The sequence below is a fragment of the Calypte anna genome, chromosome 12 (assembly GCF_003957555.1).
Source record: "Calypte anna isolate BGI_N300 chromosome 12, bCalAnn1_v1.p, whole genome shotgun sequence".
Taxonomy (NCBI): domain Eukaryota; kingdom Metazoa; phylum Chordata; class Aves; order Apodiformes; family Trochilidae; genus Calypte; species Calypte anna.
The window spans coordinates 2,247,446-2,265,331 of NC_044258.1; the positions used below are offsets into that span (position 1 = coordinate 2,247,446).

At 42.4% G+C, this 17,886-nt stretch overlaps 1 protein-coding gene across 1 annotated transcript in view; it reads left to right on the plus strand.

The window, feature by feature from the left end:
- WNK2 (WNK lysine deficient protein kinase 2) overlaps positions 1-17,886 on the plus strand; it is a 111,519-nt gene that overhangs the window by 25,809 nt on the left and 67,824 nt on the right. The window contains exons 2-4 of the mRNA XM_030458638.1: positions 11,593-11,765; positions 12,738-12,958; positions 16,377-16,534. Of these exons, the coding sequence (XP_030314498.1) occupies positions 11,593-11,765; positions 12,738-12,958; positions 16,377-16,534 (552 nt within the window). The remainder of the gene's footprint in view (positions 1-11,592; positions 11,766-12,737; positions 12,959-16,376; positions 16,535-17,886) is intronic.

The window sequence follows — 17,886 nt, forward strand, 5'->3', positions numbered from 1 at the left end:
ACTTGGTGGTGCTGGTAGAAATCAACATTTATAATGGTATTTATTATAAAGCTTTTGTTTGGGCACTAGTAGGAAGGCTCAGAAATCCCCCATGGCTTTCCTGAGAGTAAAGACCATCAATGTGGAGCTGTGTCCACAGAAGGATAAACCCCTACCAAGCTGCACACTGGGTTTTATTAACATTTTTTCGTGTATTTTCTGAACTTTCTTGTACCTTTCACCCTACTACAGGCAGACAGACAGGCAGACAGGCAGACAGACACACACCAGCATGCTCTGAAAGGAAAAGCACAAGCTGCTATTTCTTGCAAATAGCAGTTTCAGACTTTAGTCTGAGCTTTCAACTTGGGTACAGTTTGTTGGGAATGAGTGCATGGCCTTGGGTTTTAACCCGCCAATGAGTTTTACAGACAGCCCTGCCCTCTTATGTAAGCTTTTAAGGGATTTTGATGCCTTATTTGTGCTGTTTACCATGGTATCTTACCTGAATTTACTGTAAAATTATAAAGAAAGGATATGTTGGGAGGTGGAGGAATTGGGCAGGTTATTGGGAAGAATGTCTGGCATTTCTGATCACTGTAATGAGGAGCTGAATTGGATTCAGAGGTTTAAATTCATCCTCTCTCACTGCTGCAGTTTGCGTTAACCCAGGTCTTGCTGAAATCCCTTTATAGAGAAATGTGTAAAGAAATAAACTATACAATAATTAATCCAAACATAAAGCAGGATTTTTAATACTTATTTTAAGGGATGAGAGTGTCAACATTTATAACCATGAGTGCACATGCAGACACTCTGAAAAACCTACACTGAGGAGAGGCTGCATCCCTTCAGAATTCCTGAGCATTTTAGGCAAAACACATCCCTTACCTCTTTCTTTGGTTTCCCCAGGAAGCTTTTCAGGTCATTGTTGGTGCCATCCTCAGGCTAAGCCTCATTTTCCTGCATCCATGCCAGCTACTGATCTGCTCTTGCCCATGAGTGAGGCTGCCCAGTCCCAGCTGGGAGGTGGGAAGAGGCACAGCTGAGGAGTGCTGCAGAAATCCTACATGGAAACAATTATTTTATTGAGGAAGAGGCAAACAGAATCATCTGAGGGTGTCTGTTTTGTTTTTAAGTTGAGTATCAGCCTTGAACGTTTTCCTGCAAGGAAACCTCCTACAGTTCTTTGTCCCAGGGTAGGGCATTTAGTAATGTCCCATGGTATGAGGCTAAATCCTTCTTTTTTTCTTTTTTCCAGTCTACTCTGAGGACATCTCTGCTTTCCTTTTTCCTCATGGGTGCTGTTTTTCCCATGACTGAACAATAACTTGTTGACCACTGAAGCCCTTCTGTGTACTCACCTGTCACTTATCCCAGCATTCACATTTTTTACACTTCAAGTCCATTACTGCTGCTGATTTAAAAAATGTCTTTCTTGAATTGCTGGTTCTCCATCACCAGTAATTAAGCTGTTGTTTCATACCAGGAAAAAGCTTTCGTGCTGTGCAAGCCACAGGGACTTCAGAGAGATATTTGCAGTCTTAAAAGGGCATATTGATTGGGTTTTATTAATAGGAAATATCAAAGGAGAGATGAAATACCTGCATTTTGGTAAGTCTGAAGAACAGTTGAAAAGTGTTTTAAAATCATATGAAAACTAGGCAGTTTTCCCAGATAATTTTTCCTGACTTCTAGTTTTTTACTGTGCTGTATTTTCTTTTGTAGATGGTTAACTTTTACTGAACAGTAAGGTCCATCTTTGGGGGGGAAAAAAAGATTTAAAAAATATTCTTTCTCATGCCTTAGTGAAAGTGTTTAGCAGCAATATCTATTACATGAAACAACATGGTTCTGTATTCATATTGAACCTAATGGGTCTTCAAGCCTAAGTTTCTCAGGCAATACAATTTGTTTTTAAACCAAACCCCCAAGCACTCAAATGAATATGAGATTTCATAAGCAGTAGGGTTTTTTTCCTCGGTTATTTAAATCAAAGAGATTTTGGTGTTTTTATTTACTGAAATGTATAGAGGAGGGCAAACACTTCTCTTGAGTTACTGCTCTGTGCGTGGGTTCTTCACTTCTTTAGTACTTTGTTAGTGCGCTTGAAGTCCTATCCAGCTGAAGAGTTTTATTTTCAAGTGTGCAGGATAGGCAAGAATAGGTTCATCTTTATTTCCCACCTGTGTAAGGGAGTTTTCAGACTAAATCTGGTTTTGGTATTTCTTTGCCATTTGCAGAACTTTTCTAGGGGAGGGAGAGATAATAGAGATTGTAAGGTTTCTGTACGTTGTTCTGATTAGTATTGGGTTTTATGAATGGATGAAATAATATGTGGATAACATACAACAAATCTTTTCTGGCAAGTAACATCACTGCGTTGATGGTGTCTCCTCCTTGCACTACTCAATGAAATCTGAAATTGAAGCCCAAACTACCAGGCAATTCTTTCCCATAACCTGATTTTCCCATTTGAAAGTCTTTAAAGTATTCTCTTACTGAAATACCTCATTAAATTATATATAGTGTGTTGTCCTCATAGTTTTCTCATTAGTATCATTTTCTGTAGTCTCCAAACATCTGAGGATGTTAGTTAAATACAGTGTATGAAACATTCCATGCATCATGTTACAAGATCCATACTCCTGTAGGCAAGGTATTTTGGCTTATTATTGAGCTGTGAACAAGGGCTCTAAACATGTGTCTGAAATGGCAAGAGGTGTATCCGTGCCCACCAGTTGTCAATCTGCCAGTGCAAGATTAAATTATTTTTTTTTTAGTTGGGGTTTGTAGTGCTTGTCCAGTTTTCAGTCTCTGGTCCTGATGCATTGCTCAGCAGTTGTTTAGATTTGGTGCTGATGACTTTGTTTCCATAGGTCCTATCTAACCAAGATTCCAACTACCTTGTCTGCATTTGATAACTGGGATTTGAATTATTCTGGGCCTGTAGCCAGGAGCACATTTCATTGCTTATGGCATAACTCTGGCCATGATGTGACTGTCACAGGCTGTCAGAAAGCATCCCTGTGATCATCACATCCAGTCTCCTACTTGGTTCATTTCTTGGATGAATCTCTGATGATGAATCACTTTGTTAGAATAAAAGCTAAGCCACAGGGAACCTCTTGGTAAATCATCAAGGATGAACATTTTTCTATTTGTAATTTTGTAACTGACCACTTCTCCAGTTTTTAATCAATTTATGCACATGAAAGCTTTGTTTCATTCTTACTGTCTTAATCTGAAGCAAATGCATTGCAGAAATCTCAGTTTGTTATGTCCATGCTATTGTCTTTATCAACCCAAACATGTAATCTCACTGGAGAAAGGCCAGAATCTGTTTCTCATAAACCCATGTTGATGTTACCCTTTCATGCTTCCCTGTTCAAGGGATAGGAAATGAATTTTTTAGTATAAATTAGGTGACAAGCTAGTGTTATTTTTTGGGGCAGGGCTATAGAATGTCAAGTTTTGCAGGTAGGAAAAGGAAGAGAAAGAAAAAGGAAATTTTTTGTTAAATGTGATGCTCTTGCCTTAGTTCTTAATTCTTGAAGGAGATGTTGATTAATGTGTCCTGGCCAGGAGTGCAATGTTTGCCTTTGAGTGGTTTCTAACAGGCTGTCAAGTGGAGTTAGGAATGCACAAAGAGTGACAGCTCTTTCCAGTGTCTGAAAAGATTCCCAAGTAAGACATTTCCAAACCCCAAATATATTCCAAGGTAACTGTTCAGGAGCAGGGGTGCCCCAGCCTGTCCCTGTTTGCCCAGCAAACCACAGGGATGCTTGTTTCCAGTCTCTGCATTGGTACAGCAGAAAAGGCAGCCTCTTGGCTTTCTCCTGGAGCTTTTGTTCCCTTCCCATGGAGCTTTTCTTTTGAATCTCTTTTCCAGCAGCAGTGAGCAGCTGGGCCTTCTCTGGTGCTGTGTGCTGGGGAGCAGGGAGGGAAGGAGAGCAGAGCAGAGCAGCTCCGAGGCTCTCAGCTTTCCAGCTGCAGGAGTTGGGTATTTCCAATAATATGGCCCTCTCCAGAGTTTAGTGGGGCTTTTCCTCCCCCTCTTCCTCCCCCTCTTCCTCCCCCTCTTCCTCCCCCTCTTCCTCCCCCTCTTCCTCCCCTCTTCCTCCCCCTCTTCCTCCCCTCTTCCTCCCCTCTTCCTCCCCCTCTTCCTCCCCTCTTCCTCCCCCTCTTCCTCCCTTAAAACAAGTCTTATTAATAAGAACAAGTTTTATGGAAGGACTGATTTCCTATATTGTCTTCCAATGAATTCCCACAAAAAAGGTCCCTAGCAGAGAAGAAGCAGGTTGGGAGGAGGCAGCTCATGGTAAGGATGCTGCTTTATCCATAACTCTGCAGGCTGAAACTCCTCTTTGGTTTTTTTTTTTTGTGTCACAAAGATCCAAAGCAGGGGCATAGGAGAATTAAATGGGCAGATGTAGGTGGCTTAGCAGCACAGTGTGACTGAAGAACTGCAGGAGTTTCTCTCCAGCATCCCTCAGGCCCCCCATCAGAGGTGAAATGAAGCTCTATGCAAAGACCTGTCACTGTTCTTTTGTTTAGCTGTTTAATATTCCTGTTCCTCCATACAATTAAGCTTCAGCATGTATGTACATAGTCACACACCTGCACAGTCTTGTTTTGTGAAAACAAAGACTGGAGAGGTTCTGAGATGCTGAATGCAGAACTTGCAGACTTCCAGCCTCAGAAATGATGACAGATGCAGGAGCCTCTGGAGGTGAGATTGGGATCAAGGGCATGGCAGCGTTTGGCTTTAGCAGTTTGAGACATAATTATGTCTTAGATGTTTTACATGCCCAAACACTGCTTATGGATGACCTAGAGGTGGTGAAGCCAAATGCTTTCTAAAAAGCTGTTGCATCAGTTTTAGAGAATGTGATGTTCAGAAGAAAAATCCAGAAAGTACCAAAATATCACATTCTCATGACAAGTCCAAAGCAGCTTTTTGGTGGCTTGTTTTCACTCTTTCTGTGCAAGGAGGGGTGAGCTGGTGTCATATGGCTTGTCCAGCTTTTTGCAAACAGTTTCCTTTTGAAAAAGTCATTTTGTGATGCAAGCCTGAACTGTTTCTGCTATTTTATCTAAATTTACAAGCTGATGTGAAACCTGGGAAGTACTGGGAATTAAGAGAGTTAATGGGGTGCTACCTGCAACCAATCCAATTGCTTGTGACAAGAGCTTTTTTGTTTAGTTACAGGTTACTGTGCTGTAGTTGTGTTGGGATGTTTTCATCTGTAAAACATTCTCTCATCCCATGGTGCTGGAGTTTTTGGGTGTTTTCATGGCTTTTGTGCTGAGATTTGTGATTTGAGATGTTGATTCCCCTTCCTCCTGCATCTTGCAGGACAAGTTTTTCAAGTTGTGTCATTCAGCAGAAGACTTGAATCTCATCATTCCTCTGCTGTAAGGCTTTGATATATCCCTTAAGCCATTCTAAAAGTAGCAAGCTGTGTATTGTGTCCAGCAAAAAAGCAAGCTCAGCCTTTTCTACAGTGCCAGATTTAGCCATAAGGATCCAGATTCAGCTCCTAATTTTCTATAGGTTTGTAGCAATGACTCAGGAAAAAAGAGGAAATCTCTCCCAGCCTGTTCTGTAGCTCCTGCTCCTTAAGCTGTGAGCATCCTGGGGGGTAAGGGCTGCTTCTTGTGCATTTGGAAAATGAGTTACCACTGGGAATCCTCACTGTGCCTTCACTAACAAATAGCAGGCTGTAACTTCACCCAGGGTGACTTAGTGAAGAAGAATGTTGGCTGAATGCTGATATGCAATGAAGCTGGACAACTTCTTTCCCTTATTTGCAAGCTGTCTAATGGCATCTGCTGTTTGCTTGCAGAAAGAGCTTTTTTTTCCTTTGTGGTCTCTTTAAATGCTATGTGCTTATAATTGAATGTACAATTCAATGTACAGGAGAAGGGGATAAAAGGTCCTGAATGCCATTAAAAATTGATAGCATAGGCATACTCATAATGAAGGCACAGAGCTGCTGCTTCAGTTGTATCTCAAGCTCTTCACAGCCCCAACTGCTTCATGTCTGAGCCTGCTTTCCCTCTGTTATGTAGCTGGGAGAAATCCCAGATGCCTTTGATAATGGATTGGAATCCATTCATCTTCATATGAAATGCAGGTGATTGCACTAAATGCTGAAAATTTTCATTTTAAATTCAACTATTTTTAAAAACAATTTTTCTCCTGAAATGCTCATCTTTTAATTTTTAAAATTTGAAAACTTGCAAAACTGTAGAGATTCCCTGAGGGGGAAGTGCTGACAAAGCAGGTACCACCTAACACATCCCAAGTTCACTGCAGGAGCAAAGAAGGTTCTTGGCTTGCACTGCAGTAGTCTGGGAATGATGCTCTCTCTTTCCACCAAGTTGTGGATATGTCAGCTGTCAAGCTTGTGACCATTGAGCAGACCAGAACTGCACTTCTGCTCAAAAATCTGCAATAAATAAATAGGCTGCTACACAGGAGAAAGCTGCCAGTGGATCCCACTGCTGATTTAATTTCTCAAGGCAATCTCTGGTTAAAAGAGTCATTGCAGTGCATGAGCAGATGTACAGACTTGGCATGCAGGTGTGAAAATCTATGGAGAGATCTTCAGTCTGCTGATTTGCTGGCTTGTAAGTGTGAGTTTGTTCTTAAGTGTTTAGCATAGTTTTGAGGCTGTTGGGTTTTTTTTGGCATGACTGAAAATTAAAGATTTCAAAAGGAGGAACAGGAGCTGCAGAGCAGCACAGCTTGCTGGTTTGTACTCTAAACTCTGCTATTGTTGTAGTCATTGCTATATAAAAATTTTTTTTCATGTAGTCTGCTTGATTTTTTCATTTGATCCCCTTTCCTCATGGGATGAGGCTGTAGTTTATCCCAAAATCCATTAGTGCCTTGCAAGTATGTGGGTAGGAAACTTGACCTCAATTTTTAATAAATCTTAGAAATCTTATAAAGACTCAGGTGAAAGCTAGTCAGTCTCTTTGCTTGTATAACTTGCAAAGTCTTAGTCAGTGCCCATATGTTACAACCTGGAGGAAATGATGCTTGAGGATGACTAACAGAACATGTTCCTGCTGTTAATTTGGGTGCCATTCCAGAAATTTAATTTGTAAGCTTTCCTTTTCATATTGTTAACACATTTACTTGCTAATTCCAGTCTTTGCTGTTGTTCCCCACTAAGGACCTTAATGAAGGGCTGAATTTTATATTAACACAGAGAGGTATTTTTTTGCTCTACCTGTGACAAGTGGGGAGAAGCAGGGAGCATATTTGTGTTAGATTAGCAGAAATACATCATTTATGGGTAGGAAATTCTCTTTAATGTAGTAGCTTCCTGCTGCAAACATGGTTTTACTCCAGCCTCTCTGAGTGGGCGTCTGATGTACCAAGAGTGAGGATAGAAGGTAGTAATTGCCAATTATTTATTCCCTCAAAAAAAAAACAAAAAACAAAAAACAAAAAAAAAAAAAAAAAAAACAAAAAACAAAAACAAACAAAAAAAAACGTGGTTTGCTGCTTAAAACTGATCATACATCTAATTTGCAACTGGAAAGCTAGGGAAATTAATGAAGAATTACAGTTTCTATCCTTTTCTTATGACTTGTTCAGTATCTGCTAGATTGGCTCTCCCAGTGCAGGCTGCATTGTATAACCCCACCCCAGGGAGTGATTATTTCTCTGTATGACAGGGAAAGCCCAAAGCCAGCCAGGCTGTGTGTGTGTCTGACCCAGGATGCTGTGCCCTGGATGCTCCACAGATGCTGCTGCTGCTGGTGGTTTCCTCCTGCACCCTGTAAACACTCAGCTGCAGGAGCCCTGAGGAGCAAAAAAAACTTTTTTCCTGCAGAAGCAAAAAAATGGCAATTTCTTGTCATTGGGTTGAGGCAGCCAATCTGAGCAGTGTGGCCTTTTCCAAGCAGTCTGCTCCACAAATGCAGCCTCCTGTCTGCTCCTCGTTTTGGGGGGATTTGGTGCTTTTGTTGCTGCTGAGCATGGTTCTGACTGTGGCATTGCAGTCAGTAAGAGGCAGACCAGGAGTTTGTGTTGGGCGTTGGCAAAGCCCATCTGTCTGCATCCTCTCTGGTCCTCTGGTTCTGGCTGTGCCATCTACAAAGTCTGTGCTGAAGCCTTTTAAGATGGGTATTCTTCACAGTTTATTAAGATGAAAGGTGAAATTCATAGATTCTCCCTTAGCAGTAACACAGCCTGAGCAGCTGTCTTGCTGCTTGCTCCATTGTGTTTAACTTCAGTCATTCTGGAAAAATTGAACAGCTGAGCATGATTTCTGTGGACTTTTGAAGGTTAAAGTTTATTTTAGAAACCTTAGTGGAAAGCAGTAGGCTTGAGAAGCTTGCAGTTATTTAAAATGGAATTAAAACGGAGTGTTGCCTCCTGAGCCAAGACTTTGTGTCCCAGCAAAGGAGGGAAACAGCCAAGAAGTGTGAATGCCTTAAAAGGAGAGGAAGCCTCGTAGGTATCTGCAAACTAATGTTACCTCCCAGATCCCATCAGGAAGAACATGTTCCACACTTCAAGTCTTGTGTCTTGAGGCAGCTCAGAATAGCAGAAGTGCCATAAATGCAGTGGCACAGACTGAGCCACATGCTTGTGGGGCAGCTCGTGGAGTGATGGAGGATCCACATCCCTGAGCTCCTTGTTCAGCTGCTCACATCTCCAGAAGCATCATGGTTGAGGGCTCTGGATGAATCAAGAAACTTGCTTCATTACCCTGAATTCTGATAAATTTGGGTTGTGTAAAGTGATGCCTGAAACCCAGTTAAGTGGTGTGGCTTTATTTGGCATGGCCTTTCCAAAAGATCCCATTTCTTATCTTAAAATTTTATGACCTGAGTGGTTTCAGGCTTACACCTTGTGTGGATTATTTTATGGGGAATAAGTATCTGTAACCCTAGTTTTTTGGGTTTGTATTAAACTCTGGAGTGATGCAGTTAAACAGGTGGTTTTGCTGCTTTGGAGTAGAAGACATTTCAACTGTTATACCCTTTCAGAAACCAGCTTATGCTGTGGCTAACAATTCACATGCCAGGTTCAGCCTGGAGGAATTTAGAAATGCCCCAAACCCTGCCTGGGGGTCTCCCTGACCTCTCCTCTCAAGGGTTCGTGCTGGCCCCAACCTTTCTCCTAAGAAAGGTTCTCAGCTCTCATTCTGATGAAGAACATCCAGATTCCTTCTACTGTATTTATGGATAAAACACACCTGTCTTCCCAAACCACTTTGTTGCAGTTGCCCAGCTTGCCCTGTTAGTACTTAGAATTCAGACAGTAGCCCAAGCAATCTATATGTAGGGTATTCAGGGAGATTTTATAGCAGCTTTCAGTATCTGAAGGGGCTGCAGGAAAGCTGGGGAGGGACTCTCTGCAAGGCAGGAGGTGATGGGACAAGGGGTAAGGGTTTGAGATATGAGGAAGAAATTCCTCATTCCTATGAGGGTGGCAAGATCCTGGACAACACTGCCCAGAGAAGCTGTGGCTGCCCCATCCCTGGCAGTGTCTCAGCCCAGGCTGGATGGGGCTTGGAGCAACCTGGGCTGGGGGAGGGGTCCCTGACCATGGCAGGGGTTGGGAATGGGGGAGCTTTAAGGTCCCTTCCAACCCAAACCATTCAGTGATTCTATAAATATGACTGTCTGCAGCGTCTGAAGGGTATTTTTAAAAGTTACCCTTAAAGTAGCAGTGGAAAATTTTTCATAGTGCTCAGAAATCTGGAAGTAAGAGTTGAGGGTATGGTTTTACCTTTTTTTTTCTTTTCTCATAATTAGGAGGCTTTTAGAAAACTGCTGTATCCGAGTTGCTGCCTTTTCCTTTCTCTGCTTGCCCACACTCTGCTCTTCCTCTCTCACACAAGGACTTGCTCCCTTTCCTCCTTAATAGCAGTTTGTCTGGTTTATTCTACAAGGCTTAATTTAAGGAGAAACTCAGCAGTAGGGAAAGAAGTGATGGATTTGAAAGCTATTCTTGGGCCTTTCTGTCCTGGCTTATTAGACAGCTGTTTTGTTTCTCTCTCTTTTTTTTTTTTTTTTTTTTTTTTTTAAATGCAGAAAAATCAGAGATGCTGCAGGGCAGCAGAAATATTCCCTTGTTGGTGTGGGCTGTCAGTATCCAGGTGTCAGCCTGTCCCTGTCTGGGGGCTCCTGGCTGCCCAGGGACTGGGGGTCCCCACGGAACACCCCGTGCCAGCCCCAATGGCTCCTGGTGCTCAGGGCAACACCAGCTCTGCTGCTGCTCCATGGAATGGGAAGGAAACAGAAGCTGAGCAGCAGTGTAAAATGGAAATGCTCCTTCCACACGTGCATGCTGGGGAAGCAGGCTTCTGCCTCCAGGGAGCTTCTCCCATCATGGTTTCTGTGGCTTTCTCCCATCTCTGTGTAAATCCAGCTCCCTGGAGGCCACAGCTGCTCTCATCCCCCTCTGCTTTGCAGTGGCAGGTGAGGCCAGGCCACCCAAATGGCAGTGGCCTGATCCCTCTGCATCTTGGTTACAAACCAGCTGGATGCCAATTTAATTCATTAAGTACATGCTCTTATAAACATTGACCAAGTTAGCTGAGAAAACGAAAAATGTCTGAGGTTAAAATACGGACTAATTAATCTGAGTGATTTGTGAGCCTCTGCTTCTATAGGAACAGTTACACAACTGTGCCTTTTAAAGAACAAGAGAGCTTCATTTCTAGGGCAGGGGAGGGAAGTGCTCTCCCAGCCCCACCAGCCATCCAGGAGAGACAAACCAGCTGGCAACTGGTTTCAGCCAAACTCCCATTTTGCTCTTTTCCATTGCTCCAAGAGGCTGGGGTGTGCATCTGAGCTGCTGGGAGTGCTGGTGCTGACCCATGGGAAAGGAGGAGGTGGGCTCTGTGTGCTCCTGCCAGCATCACTTCACAGCAAGGAGGTTAAGATACCTCTTCCTGAGTTTCTTTAGGAAAAAGAGAGTAGTAGAACATGAAAATCCTCACGTTTCATATCTCAAGGAGTAAGTATTACCATGCAGCCAGTGTCCAGCCTACAGGAAAGGCTGAAGGACAGCTTTAATCCTTTCTTTGTCAACTTTAACGAAAAGTCTGTCAAGCAAATAGGAAAAAATATACCTTTTTGAGGTATATTGTTTTAATTTTTTCCTCCAGAAGAGGGAAGGGTGGTGCAGCCCTATGTGGTTCCTGAGGGTCAGTGCCACCACTTCCCTGGAGCAGCCAGGGCAGGGCTGAGCAGGCACCTCACCTGTGGCAGCCTTTGTGTCTGGGAATGAACTTCTGGCTCTCTGAATCTCTCTCGCAGTGATCCTCACCACACTGAGAAGTAAATAGCTCTGTGGTGATCCATCAAGCCATGAGGGCCTTTCTGTTGCCTGAAATATTGGTGCTGCCATGTAGCCTAGCACAAGCAGCCCCTTGTTTGGGGGGTCTTTGTCATCTTGACACTGGATTTAAGGTGAGTGCCCGACTTCACACACACTGCTCATCTCTAACATAAAGATTTTATAATTGCTCTTGATACAAGCATAAAACAAATCTAGAATTCTGAACCCCCCAGCAATGCAGTGCCATTATTTTTGTCTATTAATAACCACTAATAATGTTGTTTTTTGGATTATAGGACAGAAAACTCACAAAAGTAGAGAGGCAGAGATTTAAAGAGGAAGCAGAAATGTTGAAAGGTCTACAGCACCCAAACATTGTGAGATTTTATGACTTCTGGGAATCCTGTGTAAAAGGCAAAAGATGCATCGTGCTGGTTACTGAATTGATGACCTCTGGAACACTGAAGACGTAAGTACTGTGCTTCTGGTGAGAAGGATAAGAATAGCAATGGAAATTTTTAGAAAAATCCTACTTTCATAGTCTGAAAAAAGACACCTCCAGATAAAAGAAAATGGAGTTGTTCTCTGGTGTCTGCCATTTGTCCCTGTATTTGAACTGCATCGATTTGACAGGAAGAATTTTGGCCTCCAATCTCTTCCCCTGCTCTCCTGTTTCCATTATGCAACTACAAGCAGCTCTCTGCTGTGTTTCATCTTTTGCCTGTGACGTTTTAATTTGCCAGGCTGTGTTTTTGTGGTTGCTTTTGTACTTGGATTTGCATCTTTTATTGGAAAATTCAGGCAGAATAGCACTTGGATAGTAGGATCTCACTTTGAAGCAGAAGAGGCTCTAGGTTATCTACTGAACAATATTAATTAATAGCTTTTGGTATTGAAAATCTTGTTAAGGTTGATATGAAACAGTTGGCATGAATTCTGGAACAGATTTCCAGCCCCAATGGGAGCAGTGCTCACCACTGTGTATCTCCCATGTGCAACTCTGCCAGTGCACTTCCAGCTTTTACATTTTTCCCAAATGCACCCTCCCAGTTGGTATTTTAGGTAAGTGAAAAAAATGCAGGTGCACAGTGCAGAGGTCAAAGTCTTGTAGTTAAAATTAAACTTCTGTATTCTTCTGATTTCAATATATGAAATGTTCTAAAGCTTTTTTGCACTGTGAATTGCTGTACCATTAGACTTGCAAATATTTGGTTGTATTTGCACCAAAAAGGCTTATTGTCTTCTACCCTGAAAAAGGAATGCTCTAATTCCTTCTTTGAAAAGATCTAATTTTTTAAATTTTGTGATATTTCTGAGCTGCTATTCTGGAGTCTAATGAGGGGCTTTTATGCAGAATGGAATTTCAGCTGTTAAAGCCCCTGGAATCTCTAATAACACTTCATTTTCTTTGTACTCACTTGGGTCTCTGTTTGTGCTGTAGGTATCTGAAGAGATTTAAAGTGATGAAACCAAAAGTCCTGCGTAGTTGGTGCCGGCAAATCCTGAAGGGTCTTCTTTTCTTGCACACAAGAACTCCACCAATAATTCACAGAGACTTAAAATGTGACAATATTTTTATTACTGGACCAACTGGATCTGTGAAAATAGGGGACTTGGGTCTGGCAACCCTCAAGAGAGCTTCTTTTGCCAAAAGTGTAATAGGTAATCCTCCTCTTTTCCTTGGCTTCCTTCTGTAGCTCTGGTCGTTGTCTTTTTAAAATCTTTCTTTCACATTTTGCTTTAGAGTGGGTTTTTTGCTTATAGTTTAGTAGTAGAGATGAAAGTGGTTTTGTGCTTCTTCCCTTTATACCACAACAAAAATAAGTAAATAGTAGCATGACTTCTCTTTCTCTTTCTTTCTGTATCACAATGGTCAGTGTTTGTTTTTAATTGAAGTATAACTGTATCCACAAATCCTTCTCCTTTGTCCTTCAAAAGGATCAGGAGGGGTTCTCAGCAGCTTGTGTGCATCATCCTCAATGCCTGCTGCAGAGGGAGGTGAACTGAGGGAGGAGATGGCAGGGAAGGGCTGCCCTGCTCTCCCCTTAGTAAGGGGGATGCTGCAAAAGCCTGGGAATTCTGCTTCCCGTGATGCTGGGATAGGGATGGTGACTTTTGCTGAAGGGTGAGGCAGTGGTGTCCTGGGGAGCTGGGCCTCTCTCCTTTGCAGAGAGGTGGTGGGGGAGATGTTCTGTCTGGAGCATCTCATCTCCAGTTACTGGGCATCAGCAGAACCAGCTCCATCCGTGGGCAGCTGCAGAGCTCAGCCCTGACAGAGTTCTGCTGAAACACCATCTGCAATTTATTAAAAATCATTGGCTATGAAATTAAAAGAAATTTCCACTAGAAAATGTAATAGCTGATGCCCTTAGGTGGTGTCTGTGTGAGAACTCAGGCTGACTTAACCCGGGAGGTTGTTTCTGAATGACTGTTGAAGGTTGTTGTTTCCTTGAAAAGGATGATGGTTGTAAAGGTGATGGTTCTAGGAAGCTGCAAATTCCTGAGAAATTATGCTGAAAGTGGGGGAAGTCATCACTCACATAGTCGTGTTTCAGCTAACAATGTAAATGGAAATGAGATCCTGGGTAATTAGAACTAGCAAACTGATAGTGACAATGACTGCTCCCTTGCTACATTTAAAAATTTCACCCTTTCTTTCAAGCAGTAGTTGCTTAAATAATTATTTTGACATGTCAGATTTTCAAAGATTATGATTCTTTACAGTTTGTACAGAAGTATCAACCCTAAAGCTTAGGGAGCCTGGTATTGCTGGAGCCAAAATGATAGAAATTCTGGCTATGTGCTTGGGCACTACCAAGGATCAGATCTGCTTAAAGCCTTGTTGACTGTAGCTAAATCATGTTGGTTAATATCTATTAAGTTTCTCTAGTTTTTAACTTAAAATAATTGGTGTGGGGTTTTTTTTGGTCAGGATCAGTACTTCTTCACAGATTTTATTTTTTTCCAGTCTTAACAATTGTCCATGGAACATAATGGAATAATGTCAGCAATAATAATACTGGAAATAATCTCAGTAATACCAGTACAACTTTTCTGTAAAATCAGTTGCCACCACACCACCATTAGAGCACACTTGTGACTGAAGGAAATTCAGTACTGAAAAGGGTTGCAGGTGGCTGGCAAGGTCTCTGAGGTCTCTGCATTCATTTTGGCAATAAGGGTGGCTGCTCCAAGGAAGAATTTGAAAGGCTTGGCAATACTGCTGAGATGAGTAATTCTGCCCCCTCTGTAGATGTAGTAGCTTTAAAGCATTATTAGTAGCTGCAATTTTACATGGCTCTGAAGGGAATGAAGTCAGCATGGCTGAGGTCCAGCTTCTCCCATCATCTCTGGTGCTGCTGGCCTGACCTTGCCGTGTGCCTCCGTGGGGACCCAGCCTGGGCACAGCTCCCTCTGCCAAGAGGAGCTGGATAGATGCTGAGAGGTTTTACATCTGGTTTAAGTATCCCTTCCCAGCCCTGAGGGTGAGGGGAAAGTATCATTTTCATGCTGTTTTGGAGTCGTGTCAAAAATTTCATTTGCTTCTTAGACTGTTGCTGTCGCTTTTCTCAGTTTTGCTCTAAATGCTCCATAATTCATGAGATTCACTCCTGTGTCTGAGCCTTGTTCCTTCTCAGACAAGGTACCAGCTCTGGAAAACATGATGGCAGCTGTGAAGTGTTCCAGAGCAGCAGCCACCTCCCTGTCACAGTGGGGAGAAAAGCCCTGGGAGCAGGCACCAAGTGGAGCTCTCACCACATGGCTCTGGTTGGCCTACAAACCATAAACAAGGGGACAGATCAGTCCCAAATTTTGCAAAATCTGTTATACTGAAATGCTTGTGCTGGGCATTGTTTAGTGAGTTAGGCCAGGCGTGCTTTAGATAATGTGCAAAAGCAGAGTTTTTACTAACAGACATTAATTTTGTGATGCTGTTTCTGTCACCATTAAAAAAAAAAAAAGTTTACATCAGGTCCCCAGACATCAACAAGAACTCTTTTTTTTCCAGGTATGTATTACTTTATGACAGTTGAGTCTTTGCTGGTGGTGTAGAGATGTCAGAACAAAGAACAAAAGGACCCACCAAGCTACCATGGGGCTTGGGGTGGTGGATTTTGGGTTCTGAGGTGGGTGCTGCTGGGCTGGATGGGCAAAGTTTGTCCAGGTCCCTCCTGTGGTCCAAGACGTTTCAGGCTGCTTTTGGCATCTTAGTGCTCAGAGCTCAGTTGTCCTTTCCCCCATCACACATCTGTCTTGAGCTCTCTTGCCTCCTGTTTTCTAAATGTGAAAAGGAAATTAATTAGTCTGGACTCCTAAGACGAAGTTCCATTAGGGGAATACAGTTCCTGGAATAAATTACCAAAGTGTTAATTTTTCCCCCTTTTGCCTTTAAAGACAGAGCTCACTTTTCAGAGCAGTCTGCTGTGCAAATGCTGTCACAAAGCTGCAGCTTTCTGTTCTGAAGCAGTAAGGGCACTGCTTCCCTCAGTATTTGTCCACTTGCACCAGGTATCTGACACCATTAATCTCTGTTGAGTAGGACCTTACTCTATGAGTAGCCTTGCTGCTTCGTTCCACTAAACCAGTGGCAGAATTCTGTTTAATGGTTTGTGTGTGGTGTGATTTCTGACACTGCTTTCTGTCTGCTGGGTAGTTGCAGTGTATCTCTGGAAGAAAAAAAAATGCAAATTCCTATTGATAAAACCAAGAGTGAAGGTTCATTTTCAGCTCCACCAACCTGTACACATCTCTCTCTGCCCAAACAAACCATTTCGTGACTTCCAGTGTGCTCAGGCAGTGTGCTATACACCTCATTCTCTTGTTCTTGTTGAAATTTGAATAATTTTGAATTTTTTTCTTTTTTCCTCTCCCCCTTGTGTTATTACCAGCAAGCCATGGGTGTGCATGTTTGTTTATTCTGGGTTTCTTCCCCGGGGGTGCTTGAGCTTATTCTAGTTACTTCCCTTTTCTGAAATGATCTTGTACACACTCTTACACAGCTATAATGGGCAAAAAAGATTGCAGCCAAAGGCATTGAAATGTCACAAAATATTTGTTCTTTTTGTGCCTGTCTCTGTAGGTACACCGGAATTTATGGCCCCAGAAATGTATGAGGAACACTATGATGAATCCGTGGATGTCTATGCTTTTGGAATGTGCATGTTGGAAATGGCTACCTCAGAATACCCTTACTCAGAATGCCAGAATGCTGCTCAAATTTACCGGAAAGTAACCTGTGTGAGTAAACAGCCTTCATTTTTAATAAGATTTTGTAATTTGAAGGCTTAAAAATGTATTTGAGGTGTCAGTGCCATGGAATGTTTAGGGTGTTGTGGAAGCTGAGGTGTGTTAGCTCTGGGCTACACCAACCTGTGGCAGGTTTATTTGGAAATTTTCAGTTCCACTCCTGGATGGTGTTTGGCTGTACTACAGACATACAGACATACAGACATACATACTACTACATGTACTTGTCTCCAGCCAAAGTCACAGAAAACTTGGGGAGAATGAGCAGGGAAAAATGTTTACTCTAGTCTTGCCTCCTAAGTGGAGACTTCTCAGGCTTAAGTTTTCCACAAAAAAAGAGTATTTAGGGGTTGCAGCCACAACACTTATCTGTATGGCGGAGGATGTTTCAGTCAGATTTCCAGCACAGATTCTCAGTGTTTGTATATGTGACAGATTACCAGAAGCTACTAAAAGGAAAAAATAGCAATATTTATTTTTGGAGTCAGTCAGAGGAGCTTTGTACCTGCATTTTTTTGTATCTGCAAGGTCTGATAAATCCCCAAACAAGAACCATGGGAATTCGTTTGCTGCATTTTCAGGTGAGGGTAGGTTGGAGGAGAAGGCAGTCTAAAATAGTCTGTACACTACACAAAATACCCTCTGTGACACTTGCACCCCCAGATGATAAATGTTTGTGCTGTACTGCAAATGTCTCAAAAAGCTCCTGAGTCTGTAAGATGCTATCAGATTGCAAATCACTGACTGCAGAGAAATGAGACTTGCCAAAGGCTTTGGCATCTGTGGTTATGTTCTGTTCTACTTGGTTAAGTGAAACCAAGAGTTGCAGGAGGTTTTTGGTTTTTTTCAGTATAGATTATGTTAAATAGACTGGTTTGTCAAAGATTTTCCCAGGTGGTACTTTCCATCTGGTTGCTACAGAAGAAGGTACCAAGCTGTGTGGTTTGGCCATGTGCATCATCAGAAGAAGCGGTCTGCACACTCAGGGTGTGAGGAGGGTAATCTTCTGAATAAATCTGTTCCAAAATTCACAAAAATTAGCTCCAGATCAGGTTGGGTTTATTTCTTTGAGCTGTAAAGTAGAAAGAGCAATTAGGCCTACATAGCAGATACATTCAGTGGATCCATTTCTCAGTCTCCAAAAGTATGGTCCCAAAATGAGTTTGTATTGCTCTTACCCAGCTGTTTGTTATGAGCAAAAATATTCTCAAAAGCAACTTAGTAATAACTGGTTGATTTTGAATGGTACTTGAGAGCACTTGCTTTCTCCAGGAGGTTTGGTGAGTCAGGCTGGAGCAAACATGGTTCTGTGAAACGCTGCAGTCAGCAAACCCTGCCCGAGC